Source organism: Elgaria multicarinata, chromosome 2 (genome assembly GCF_023053635.1).
Source record: "Elgaria multicarinata webbii isolate HBS135686 ecotype San Diego chromosome 2, rElgMul1.1.pri, whole genome shotgun sequence".
NCBI lineage: Eukaryota > Metazoa > Chordata > Lepidosauria > Squamata > Anguidae > Elgaria > Elgaria multicarinata.
In genome coordinates, this window is record NC_086172.1 from 25,792,029 (window position 1) to 25,805,977 (window position 13,949).

The 13,949-nt window shown below is 44.9% G+C and overlaps 1 protein-coding gene across 1 annotated transcript in view; it reads right to left on the bottom strand.

The window, feature by feature from the left end:
* Nucleotides 1–1,641: 1,641 nt before the first annotated feature.
* The window catches only part of CDK15 (cyclin dependent kinase 15), a 58,488-nt gene continuing 46,180 nt past the window's right edge, over nucleotides 1,642–13,949 (bottom strand). The window contains exons 14-16 of the mRNA XM_063116188.1: nucleotides 13,593–13,600; nucleotides 12,230–12,369; nucleotides 1,642–1,866 (exon numbers count right to left, since the gene is read on the bottom strand). Coding sequence (XP_062972258.1) covers nucleotides 1,757–1,866; nucleotides 12,230–12,369; nucleotides 13,593–13,600 — 258 coding nt within the window. The 3' untranslated portion in view covers nucleotides 1,642–1,756. The remainder of the gene's footprint in view (nucleotides 1,867–12,229; nucleotides 12,370–13,592; nucleotides 13,601–13,949) is intronic.

The following is a 13,949-nucleotide window of genomic DNA, read 5'->3' on the forward strand; positions in this document are numbered from 1 at the left end:
ACTGTACACAAGCCGCATTTACAGCAGGGGACAAGACTGGGTTGTAAGTAAATTCAGGTCAAACAAAAGCAAGATTGATTTCTTCCTTTTTAATGGAAAACAAAAATGTTAATGAAACATTTTCTATCATGGCTCAAATTGAACATGGCTATATACACTGAACTTTTAGATTGTTCTTACAAGCTTGCTTCAATTTGTAATTAGTTAATCTCAGATGCTTAAATCAACGACAAATTTATGCCAGTGTGCATGCTAGCAAAATGAAGGATGGAGGGGCCCACACGTACATGCCTGCCTTCCTGCCTTCTTTGAGTGCACATCGCAGCAATAAAAGAGGAAATGGTACCCATTGCTGCCCAAAGCTGCCCATTGTCTTTTGTTTAACAAGCAATGTCAGAAAGATTGACTTGGCAACCAAGATGTTGACCGTGCATTCTGATTACTGGACCTTTAGGATAAATCCGACAATCTTAATAGAGAGATCCCTGGACCAGAGCATGGGGGGACAAACGGAACAGATGGGGACTGATAATTTTAAGAATGTAGCAACTGATCCAAGGCTTAGAGACAGACTTGTCATTCCTGGGGTTTGCTTCCGATCTTTCCCAACAAAAGGACTCCTGTGGGAAGGAGGGGATTAGTCTAAAGTTGAGCAAAGCCTCCGGGGAAGATGGCTCTCTGGATAAAGTCAACAAAAGGAATTGTTTAATATTTGTTATAGTTTCCTAGAGGGACCTTCTGCCATCACTAATGGGATTATCATTATACGGTTCCACACCAGCAAAGCGCTAGAAATGTGGGCAGACGATTTAGCTACATTCAGTGGACTTCTTCTGTTCCATCCAAAATACATGTGCTTTTGAAAAGAAAAGGGTGGCAAGGGAGCTTTGCATGGATCCAATGAAGGATTTTTGGTGGTGGAAGTTGTCGGCGGAAGGCCCCCGTGCAATTGCAGTAAGTCAGAAGCGTGTGTTTAATCTCCTTGATCTCTGCATTCTTGACAGAATGACAGAATGTCAATAGGAAAGGTGCTCTTACGTGACTTCTGATGTGGAGCAGGATGCTGCTGGTGGGAGCATCTCAGAGTTCTTTCACAGGCAGCACATTCTCTCAGCATTTCTCATCAGAATTCATCCAGAGAGAACAAGAAAAATCACACTTGCTCTTAACTGTATCAAACCGTAGTTATCCAAGGCAAATTTGCTTATCTCCAAATAATCAAGCCCACAACGGAGGGAAATAAATATAGAGGTGACAAATGACATTAGCAACTCTATAAATAAATCCACAGAAGTTATTAGTCATTTGTGGCCTAAAAGAAAGAAAGACACTTCAAGAAGAAGAAAAAAAAGCTGATTATGTAGAGTTGATACTTACTCACCACTGCTGGCTAGACAATTGCCTATTAAAAGCCCTTGCTTATTGGCATGATCGTTACACAACTAAATCATGCCATAAGTAGGTGTAACAGTTATTCCTTCTATTTGCATTCTTCTTATTATTTATTTATTTTAAACATTTCTATCCCGCCCTATATCACTAGGATCTCAGGGTGGCATACAGATAAAATCATGCAACAGTTATCATCCATAGTTAGTTTCTCTGCTTTTGTTGCTACTATTTTATGATGGTAAACCCAGACACTTTTAAAACATTGAGGGCGTCAGCAATTGTCTCTGTTGTGATCTTAAACACCATCCATTTCCTTCCTTACATCAACCCCCAACCCAAGAAGTCTATAATTCCTTTGCCATGTTCACCAAAACTTGCTAGAACTGATTTGGAGGTGGCCCTTCTCATACGGAGCAAAGAGGTCACATATTTCTGGTTTCAGCTTCACTCCAGGGGCTATGAAGATGGACTGTGCTATGAAAGAAAAAAACAACAAGAAAAAGTATCAGTAACAGCCTGGCCACAAGGTAAGGGAGTACTGGTCAAAGCTGTCTTTGATAGTGGCCAACATCTGTTGTTTTGAGGGAGGGTAAACCATTTATATGGGATCCCAACCCACTTGGGAGCAAACCACTAAGCTGGTGCCCTGCCCCAGATTGCTTGAAGTTCTTCCTCAATGCCTTGGAAGTGGGTTTTATTGGAAACCACCATTTCAGTAATATTTGTGTTATTATGGGCAGGGGGGTTGACACCAGAGGCTACCCTATATTCTTTTATGCCGAGTATAAAGCAGGGGTGGGCAACCTGTGGCCCTCCAGATGTTTTGGACTATAACTTCCAGCCAGCATAGGTGAGGGGAAGTGTAGGCCAAAATATCTGGTTGGCCACAAGTAGCCCACCCCTGGATATAGAGGAAGCTACCTTTTGGATAGGTACTGCTCTTGGATCTTCCCATAGTAATTTAAAACTGAACAATCACTAATCATAATAGGAACTGTTCAGCAAAAAAAAACATGTTCTAGTAGTAAACCAGCAGTAAATTGCTTTACTGGCAAAGTCCCTACGAACACGCATCTTTAGTTGTCACAAAATCCCATAATTTAACAAGAGGACAAAAGGTGGCGTTGCATGTTACAAGTGCCAGAAAGCAACTGTCTTGACTCACAAATTTGTTTTCTGTACCCACAAGGTAGAGTGTGAAGGGGGATTTGAACATCTTCCACTCAGTGAGATGTGCAAATTCTAATTGTGGGCACGGCTGACATGTGTTCGTAAGTCTGGCAGCATAAATGAAGTACAGGTCAGTCACTTGCTTTTGTCCCAGAGTAGGGAACAATTATTGAGTCATTATTCTTGGCTCCAGTAGGCAACTGCTGATCAGACTAAGCTGCCAGTTTTTTTGAGCAGAGATGGGCTGTGTTTCCTCTTACCAGTCTCCTGGTCACCTCTGTCCATGCCTTTCTTGATGGGACACTGGCGGCAGTCCTAAGGCCAGCCATAGACTTTTGTCAGAGCAACACTGTATCCTGGCTTGGCACACACACTCTCTTTCAGCCCATGCTTCCCAGCCTGGGATCCTATCCAACCATCTCTATCTTAGGCTATTTCCTGCTCCCCAGCCTTTCTTCCCTGGACTATTGATCCATCCACGTGCCTCACCTATGGTTTGTTTTTATGCTTGAAACTTTAAGGGCACACGTTTAGACAGAAAGAAGTCCTACAATTCGCAGCCCACCAGACTTGAGTTCCTGGCTGTTGACTGTACCCTTGGATGCTTCCAGACAAGACTTTTGTTGTGCCATCACCTTGCCTCATTCACAGAATTTGACAGGGGGGAGAGGGTCCAGACCTCATCGTCTTACACTTACAACGCTCCCATGCTTTCTCAGTACTTCTCCCATCTTTCTCCTCACCACACTGAAAATCTGTTAAGGAGAAAAAGACGGAATGGCAGCCCGATGCCCCTTACTCATGCATGGGTAGCGCTAGGAGCCCTCTGTCTGGAAGCCCCCCTGGTCTGCTCCCATTGGCTCAATGGCTCACTAGATCAGTGCTTGGAGATAAACGTTTTACCCCCTTGAGCTGTGACTGTGCAAGGCCCTTTGAGGGGCTCATGATCCTAGACCCTTACGCTTTGGTTTTTCAACACATCCAATAAATGCATGAAGCTGCCCAGTGAGAGGCCCTAGGTGGCCTCCTTTCTGCCTATGTTTCAGTCACGGTGATCCTCCAAGAAAAGTAATTCTCTTTTGGGTTACTTTATTTTTAAAAGTCATAATGTGGAGTAATCCTGCCTCCATATTTTTCCTAATCTCATGCTATAAAATAGTTCAGAAACTTCCATAAGTTTTCCTTTTCCGTTTGACTGTGTGTATGTGGAGGAGTAGAGGAGTAAAGTTGGGATTCCCTCACATGGGCTCCTATCCACATTGAATTCTTATCTGGAAATTCTTTTTAAAATGCCAGGAGCCCAGGAAAAAAAGAGTAATTTGGCATAACAGTAGTGGGAATGCAGCCTGCTAATCAAAAGGATTCAAATCTTTCTATGTGCTGCCAAGCTCTTTTCCTCCCACCCAGTGGAGGGGTGAGGGGGTGGAGAGAGAGAAAGAGAGGGAGAGAGAGAGAGAAAGAGACAAAAAGACAGAGGGAACTGAAGGCACTGAGCTTCTCCTCTTCGGCAATCTTCACAAATGCAAACGCTTCCACTCCACTGACTCCTCATTAACTTACCGAAGCTGACAGTCTAATTATCGCAGCTGCTTTGCGCTTAGAATAAATAAATATGAAAGTGGATGTTTAAAGAAAATGAGAAGGGAAATGCCGTCATCCAGACAGTCAATAGAGAGAGTTTGTTTTAAATTTTTATACCCGTACATATTTAGAGCATTTGGGGCGAAAGATAATGAGATAGTTGTCTTTCAGACTAATTGAGTTCCTCAGCTTGTGGACGCTGGCTTGTCACTGTCTTTAGTGTTAACTTTTAAACTTCTGTTCCCCATGAAACCTCTTCCCTGCATCTCTATTTTATTCCTCTCAGCTGATACACAGAGGGTGGCAGGAGGATTTACCTCTGCACAGCGATTGTCAACCACAGCAGGGCTTCCTATGTCCCAGCCTGCATCCCTGAGAGCAAACCAGCCAACCAGCCCTCTCCGGTGAAGGTGATGCACGGAGAGAGCACAAACATTCTTCTAAAGCTTTGAGGGATTCTCTTAGGGAGCATCGCATACGGCTGCAACACTGGTTTGTGAACCGTAAAGACGCCACTTGCAATCTTGCCTCTGCCAGTGTGGCCAGGGCCGGTGCCAGATTATTTTGCACCCTAGGCAAGGCGAGCTCCTTGCACACACACACAGACCCCCCTCCCCCAAAATGCCAACTTCGATTTTTAAGAACAGATTTTTGTAGAAAAATATAAAAAGCACAAAACTTAAAACTGCTAAATTTATTTTAAATTGCAAGAATAAGTAATAATCCCCTTTTGATTATCTTTCGCGAATACAAAAGAAAATATTTTGGCACACAAATCGTTTTGAACTAAAGGGCACTGGGTATAATGCATACCTCCGCCATTGGCAACACAACATTTAAACAGGCAATTTGTATAAAACTGTGACCCTTAAAGGTCAGTACTGTGCCCCTCTGAGGTCTGCACCCTAGGCGGCTGCCTAGTTGGCCTAATGGTAGCACCAGCCTTGAGTGTGGTGTAGCGGTTGGAGTGTTGGACCGGGACCAGGGAGACCCAGGTCCTACAGACAGTGTTCTAACCATGGAAAGGGGAGTTGGAGTCCTGGCCTTGACCCCTCGCAACCGGCACAGAGAGAACCATGCTGGCTGTTGCCACTCCAAGGTCGGAAAAGTGACATCAGAGGAGGAGAAGAAAAGGAGGCATTCTGATGGGTGGAAAGGCAAGACTAGAGAGACCGGGATACGAGATCTCCTGAGCTTCCTCTACTCTCCTTCCCTCCCTCTCTGAAACACCCTCGCTAGACGCACTGAAAGCTCATTTAGTGAAAATCACCAAACACAGAGGGTGGGGAGGCAAAACACACCTTTGGTGCTCCACTTGCCTGCTGGCTTCAGTCCAGCAGGGCCTAGGAATCTCATCAGCCTTTTAGGATTGCGCCCGTAGTGGTGTTAAACAATATATTTGGGACCCTCACCGCAGAAAACGCCATCTCTACTGTTTGCGCAAAATGTAGGTTGAGCCTCTCAGAACCAGGTAGAAGCTGCTGCTGTTTGATATTTAAGCAGAGCTCCAGAATCATGAAACTTGAATCAACAGGGTGGAAAGCGCAACAATCATGAATGATGTTTACAGCTTTTGCTGCAAATTAATGCTGCAAATCACCCAGTCAAGGAGTCCAGACAGCTTCTTCCAGAGGACTCTTAAGTAGGCGCTATCAACAGTTGTAGCTTACAGCCACAATTAACTGTACTTACTGTTTTACCGGGTCTTTATTTGAGGAAATCTCACATCAAAGTCAGCTTCTCTGGTGAACAGACCATTTGAGGTCAGCTTGAATTCTGTCAGGGTGAGGCATTAATTATAGTTTGAAAAACTAGCCAGAAAGGGATAAAAGGGATCCTTGTTACCTCAGAACTAGCATACACTGATGCCAGTGTGGTCTGGCAATCCAATACTGGAATTGGATCTGGGCTTACCAAATAGAAGTAACTTTATCTGGCCTTCAGCTCCTTCTCTCTCTACATGATGGGGAAAGATAGCAACCTGACTTATACAGTAGTGGTGGTAATACATGCCAGAAAGGCGGTTCCAATTTAGGATCATGGGAAGCTCACTTATCCTGAATCAGCTCATTGGTCCATCTAGCCTAGTGTTGCCATCACTGACTGGCAGCAGCACTCCAGGGTTTCAGGCAGGATTCCTTCCTAGCCTTACTTGGAGATGCTGGGGATTGAACCTGGGACCTTCTCCATGCCAAGCAGGTGCTCTGCCACTGAATCATAGAATAGCAGAGTTGGAAGGGACCTACAAGGCCATCAAGTCCAACCCCCTGCTCAATGCAGGAATCCACCCTAAAGCATCCCTTTGAGTGACGGCCCACTTATTCCGGTAAAACCCACAGTTAAAAACAGACACACAAGAGTACTACAGAATACCTAACCAATTCCAAGGTTTATTCTGAGAGTGTCAACAGCCAGTAATCACTGGCCGACGCTGAAAGAAGCTTAGAGAGCCATCCTATGGTCCCTGGGAAGATGCCCCCAGGAACACAGGATTGTTCGCAGGCCCTCTCCTGGGGTCACAGGCACTGCTAGGACCTCGGGAGGGGGGACTTTGTGATGCAAGGCCCCACTCCTTGCAGCTGCCATGGAAAGAACCACGCTAGCTGCTTCCCGAAATCGCAAAGGGGGCGTTGCGGTGGGCGGTTGGAGTGGAGAGAAGCAGGGATACGAGAAATCCTACAGCTCAGTCCCAGCCAGCATGACTCCTCCAGATGGGTGCCTGTCTAGAGGAAAAAAATGGATATAAAAAGGAGGACAGAGAAGCCAAACCATCTCTGCCCTTCTCCCACCTTGCTGGCTACAGCCCAGCAGGGCGTTGGATAGTCGGGAACCTCTGAGATTGGAGGCTTCCTTCTAGGAGGAGCGCAATTCACGGGCCTGTGCTGTTACAGCCTTTGGCATTTACTGAGTAGTTACCAACAGAAAACTATTATTGTTTTCAGTCAAGCTAATGGGGGAAGAGGCCATCTGGAAGGAACACCAACACCACTGTGCACACCCTCTTTGGCCAAGTGTAACCCAGAAACCCTTTAAGGCATCACTGGGTTGCACACGGTGTCCTGAACACAATGCCCGCATCCTCTGCATTTGTCACAGCACTAGATGAGAGGGAGGCGCCTGGAATCAGTCCTCCCAGACCCAAACACATGACCGGAACTTTTTATAGCTGACACCACCAATAATGGGCTGGATTTTAAGATCTGTGCATGGAGTTCCGCTTACAGACCTGTCCTCCTCCCTCTTCAGCCTCCTGTCCTCTCAAAAGCCATTCCCAAGGTCCGGGGGATCGTTGGGCATGGCGGGGGATGTGGCACAGTGGGCTGAAGCTGGAGGGGGAATCTTCTGGCCACTCAAGGATGCCTTTGGATTGAGCCCTAAGCGTTTAGCAAAGTACATGCCAGTGTACTGCATGTGTACCGCTGGGTATGCGCCTCTGGTCTTCGCACAGCAACCCCATCAGGATGTGCAGCCGTGAGTGATGGATCAATCTATATGTGGCAGTCTTTTTCCACATACAGATCCCCCTTGCTCGGTGTCATGCTCCCCATCAGGGGATGAATTGCTAACCTGCCCCCTTACAGAATTGAGCATTTATGCTCATTTGCGTGCTTACCCCTGGAATAATTAATTCATTGCTGTGCAAATGGAGGGAGCTGCTTGCGCAACGGAACTGTTGGGGCTGGCCGCACGTGGAATGGAAGGGGTGGTGGGCCCTGCGCACGGACGGGCAGGTCTGGATACTGTTCCATGTCTGTGTGCTTGTTCTCGGATGCTTTACTTTCTCGCGCGCTCTTGTTAACCTGCACTTGGTTCGGACCTCCCTGTGTTTGGACTTGGAACTGCCCACTGGTCTTGCCTTTGGACGTGACCTTGCCTTCGGAGAAAACTCTTGAGCTCTGCCCCGGCACAACTGTAAGCAGGGGGCAACATATTAAAATGATTTAAAAATGATCCTGTTTGAGAAATGTAACCACATCAAGCCCCCACTGACCAGTGGTTCTCTGAACAAATGATATAAGTCAGACTCACAGACTCTGTTCAGATGACACGCTAAGCCATGGTGGTAAAGCACTTCGAACTAAACATTACGGCTCAGTGTGTCATGTGAACCATCACTTAGCGTGTTGTGTGAACCATTCCTAACCATGGCGGCTACACAACCACAGTTTAAACATGCTCACTAACCATCTGCTACAAAAGGGTTAGCGACCTAACCATGGCTCAGCATGTTGTCTGAACAGGCCCATAGTGTCTACTGAAATATAAGCCATGGATTAGAATAATAGCACTGCAACCAATAGCAGGATCTTGGCTGAATCCTATGATCATTGGTTATATGTTGAAGTCATTACAAGTTGGCATGTTTGCAAACAGTTTTTAATTTGTTGAAATTATTGATAGTTTTTTTTTTAACATTCTTGCCTGCCTCCTCTATAGCCTGACCACTTTTTTTATAGGAATACATGCATGACAATGTGTTGAGACCATAACTAATCACAATTCAATCCTTCCAAAAGTGGTTAGCCTCAACTAGAAAATGCAAAGATTGAAGTATTTACATTGTCTCCTTACCAAAAATTAGGGCTTGATTTCTGTAAGGCTAAGGAGGAAGGGATTTACACTCTACTCTTATTACACACCTCCTCATACCTTTTTGCAGAACCAAGGAGAAATAGCTGGCCCCAATTCAGCTGGATTCGCACATGATGCTAATCCATGGTATGAGTTATTGGATTCTGGGTTGTCACGTTGTGTGAACCTGGCTGCACTAAAAAAAAAACATGGTTTGTTAACCACGAACAATCCAGAAAGAGAACATAGTTTGTTGTTGGGTTGTGAGCTCTGGGTTGTTTAAACCATGGGTTGTCATTATGTGCAAACCCAAAACTATGGGTTGTTCATGGGCTTTTGTGTCAGGCTACAGAGGAGGTTGACAAGAATGGTCAACAAAATCCAGCTGTTCTACATGCTAGTACTACAGTGCACCAAAGACATTGCAAATACAGGGAGGGTGTTGGTAAAGAAGGAGGAAAAAACAACGACAGGGACTAAGAAAAACTGAGGTTTGTTCGATTGTCTGCCAGACAAATCCTGGGTAGGGCAACAAAACATGTGTTAAATAAATCATGAGTTAGTGTTATGTGCACACCAGGTCACAGTCTACTGTAGTTAATATCTGACCACTAGATTTTTTTCTAATACTCATTAAAATGTCATCATTTTAAAAAAAAAACTTTAGTTCTTTGAATTGTTCGTCCCCCACCCACCCCAAATATCTTTTTTTTTTTTAATGAGAAGCAACTTTTGGAGACTGTTCTGTGGCTATAAGCACACTGGCAATTTATGAGAATGAGGGGTCCAAGCTATAATGATTTCATAACAGCCAGAGGATAAAAAAGACCACCCAGTAGAAATGCTCTTTACACTTTCTCTCACATACTCTCCTTGCAGCCTAAGCTATTAGATTGAGATAACAAACTAATTCTTTTACCCTCTCCTGCTTCAAAATTGTTCCTGAGCATACAGAAGCTAATCACCCGCAGCAGCCTCCTTTAGTGTTCTCACTGCATCTAAACTGCATCTAGACTGATAGGATTACATTGGCTCCAGTAACATTGGAGCCAAAATGTGTTACGCGGCTGTGAAAATGGAGGTGAATAATATCATGGGAGTTATCCAGAAATTGCATCATCATCATCATCATCATCATCATCATCATCATCATCATCACTTCTTCTTGCAACCCCAGTGAATCCCTCATGAATATGAGCTTGCTGAATCAGAAATTGTAACTATTTCTGTCGGAAGGGCTTTGATTTGCGTCCCAACACTTTGGTTGCCATGATAACATCATGCAGTTTCCTGTCCACGAGGCCCCGATACTCCCTGCCAGAAAAAGGGCTGGAATATCACCCACCGTAAAAACACACTTACATGCCAACCCAGGGGGACTGGAAATACATTCCTCATACGGAAATGATCAGTCTTGTCTCGGAGAGTGACACGTTGTGTGCCAATCTGTTGCCTGCCTGCCTGCCTTCCCCACCTTTCTCCTTCTGCCTTTCTGTCTCTGTACCTATTTTCCCCCCTCTCCCTCTCTCACTCCTTCTTTTCCTGTCTTTTGGCTTGGGCCCTTTCATCTCCTCCCTCGGGGATTTGAGATGTCACTGCAGGAAGTGCTTGTCTGCCTCTCAGGCAGCAGCAGAGCCCTGTGGCTTTGACAAACCTCATTTAATTGGGAGGAAGCCAGGAGGGTTTGAAAGAACTGAAACAGCCACGAAACTCCTTTTATCAGGCATAATTTAAACTCTGCATGGAAAAAAACCTATATGTATAAAGAAAAGTCAACTTCCCCCCTGCTGAGAGTCCTCCCTTCCTCCTCCTCCGTCTCTCCATCCCCCGGCAAAGGCAGCCTCCTGCGAGATTCCATCTTTTCAGTTTTCTAAAAGTGTCAAAGTAGATTTGTGCTCTGTGGCTGGTCGGACAGAAAAGGAATGCAGATCTTTCTCTCTCCTGCTCTGCCCACCCACCCCCCGGGCCCCTGCCTCCCCCCCCCCCCATGCGCACACACTGAGGGTCAAACCCGATAGTGGCAGCAGCAAATCCATCTGCTTAAATACCCAGATCTGCGCCAGTCCTGGAGGAAGTAAGGGCTGAGCGGCCAAGTAATGAGCAAAAGGGGACCATGGGTGAATAAGGCGGAATATACTATATTAAGTTTTAAAGAGGACAGTCCTCTTTCTGAAGGGCTACCACAGGAATGTCCACTATTTTCAAAGCATCCTCTATTTGAAGAGCTGACAAGTCCAAGGTCGGTATAAAGAATCCTTAAAAGGGAGAGCTGGGATTTGATATTGCCCATCAATAGTGCCTGGACAGCAGGCTGAACAAGGCACACCCAGGTCACCTCGTCATAAAGCTCCATCCAACGAGCGTTTTATTGCACGCTCGTTACTGGGCACTCACGGAGTTTGCTCGGGTCCCTCACATAACGTCGTCTGTCTCCCACCCCTTCTGGCCTTCCTTGCGCCACAAAAAAAATCCTCGCTAAGTCTGATGTATTTTTAAACTCGGAATGGCTGCTCTCTCCTGCTGTGTGCAGGAGAAGCAGCGCCATTAGAACAGCGGACTCAATGGGCCTCGTGCTCCTTGTGTACTTCCTCTTTTGAAACTGTGGAACGAAAACACGGGCGGAGAAGCGACGGTAGGGAGAGTGTTAACCCCCGATTTGATGGAGCTCATAGTCATTTCTATTCCAATCATCGTAATAATTTCTAAATTTGCATCTATACATATACATCCACTTATGTAAATTTTATGCAAATGTCCTCTTTTGTCCTTTTTTTATTTTTGGCAGTGGCTGCTTTAAGAGTGTGGGAGAATCCTCCTCCGCTGTCCACTTATGTCTCTGCCGCCCCCTTCCCCAGTAAGCACTTTTCTCTCCAGGAAGCTCACTTCCCTTTGCAGAGCTGACAAGAGGAGAAAAGCCCCTGGAGGGACAGACTGTGGGGAAGGCTAAGGGCAGGTGGAGGTATGGGTTCTCACACCTTTCCTACTTGCCCTTTTGGTCTGAAAATTGGACCCTCACGCCTCTCATTCTACGTAAGAGGCCCAAGTCTGGATTTCAACCCAGGGATCTGCTGCCATCACATCTAGTTTAGTGGGGATTGCCACTTTGGCAAAGATAGTCTGCTGTGTTTGGGATATGTCTCAAAATCAAAAGTGAATTTTTCATTTAAGAAGGGTTCTCATTTATGGCCCCCACCCAAGGTCTGGTAAGAAGGAAGGATGAAAATCTGTAAGAATCTGGCTTCTCAAGCAAACAATATTATATCCCTGTTCACAAAGTGCAGCTGTGGTTTGTTTTGAAATGTTTCTGATTCCCATCCGCTTTTCTGTTGACATTATAGCTTTCTGCATGCAGGGAAATGGGTATGTCTGGATACATTCTAAGATAGTTGTGTGGAGGATCGTACTATGTGCAATGTACATGCCTAGCTTGTGCAGTGTGTTTACAAAGTCCCAACCATGAAAAACTTTTTAAAAAAATCACGTGTAGTGGAAAATGGAAGAGGGAATAACATACCATCAGAAAGCTGGTACAATTGAGAGGGCAAAGGACTGAAGAAATGATGAACAAGTCCCTCCTGTGCGGAGATCCTATCTTGTGGACAAACTTTTAACATTCTTGCTGCCAAGTCTTCAGCCTCAGTCTCCCTGCCCAGTCTAGAAAATGAGAAATAACCAACATCGCAGCAAGAGCTTGAACGATAAAGTTAAGCCATAGATAAGACAGATCTGAAAACTTCCGTGCTAACTTTTGGGCCCCAGAGTTAAAGCCAATTACAGACACACAAATGAGTCAAGAAGTTTTACATCTTCTCTGTCCAAAATGTTCTCAAGTTAGGAGGTGGTAGTACTTAAGTGCTGGAGACTGCTTCGGACTCATTTCCAAAGAAAGATTTTTTTCAAAAACATCTATTCTGAAAACAAGTCACTACTTTGCAAACAAAGGGCTTAAATGTGGGGAAAATACCAATAGCAAGCAAATGCAATGCATAGTTCTCTTGTTACAAGCAAACTTTGGCTTGAGATTGCTATGGTCATACTTGGGGCCACTTCCAACATAACTTGATCTGCGTCCTCCTCCTCCTCCTCCTCCTCCAAACATACAAATAAATGTATACATTGGATGGAACAGGCAGAATACTCTCCACCTCCACACATATTGTATTTCTACTAAATTTCTGGACGTGAACCAGGGTTTTCGTCATCACTAGGGAAGAAGCATGCCATTTTGGTACCTGAGAAAGTGTCGTGCATAATTAGGAATATACTATATTAAGTTGTCTGAAGGTGAAGATAGTCTAGTGAAAGGTGACCTTCACCTGCTCACCCACCCCCAGCTTGATTTAGAATAGGCTTTGGCTAATATATCCTTTTTCCAGGCAATATTTTGTTTTTCTTTGAGTCAATTTCTGAAATTAGGAAACTGACTATATTATTAGGAACATGACAGGAAATCAATGATATAATAATGTTAGAAGGGGGGAAGGAATTGAGAGTTAGGCTGTGAAAGCTGGGAGACTTCAAAAACAGTGTCCCAGGAAAATCTTTACACTGACGTAACTTGATAGTAAGAGCTTGTGTTGCTCACTCAATAGATAGTGTCAACTACTTACAGTAATTGACAATTTGATGCAGCCAAAATCCACCGCCTAAAAGCGCTGCTTCACTCTGAGTAATGGTAGGATCAGCCCTGGACAGTACAGGGATGTTTGTACCTCTAAATATTACTACAAGAGAATGGAGACACCTATTTACTAGAGCTGGTGCCAAATCCTGTCTATAGCACAATGGGAGGACTGAAATGAAAACTGTCAAATTAGGAGAAGTCACCATGGCTTGATGTTGTGGGGAGAGTGAGTCCAGCCTGTGAAAGCGCTGGCTTGTTCCACTAACTTTGCCAGAAAAGTGAGCTCCTGCCAGCTTTACTGCATTAAAAAAGATTGGTGTGTGTGTGTGTGTGTGTGTGTGTGTCTGTTTTACCATCCCATTAATCTCGTCATCAAACATGAAGTTTTCCAGAAGGTCCATGGTCTTGGAATCACAGCATTTTATTCTGTAAGCATCCCTTAAACATAAATGGGCAGAATATATTGTCCCCTTAGTAGCTCATAAGGGAAGTTGTTTATTTTTTTAAAAAAACCATCACTTTCACATGACAAAAAACTGTGCTTTCCTCTCCTTCGACTGTGTCTGGCCAAACCCAGTGCCAAGTGGCTGACTTCTGGGGGACATGGCAG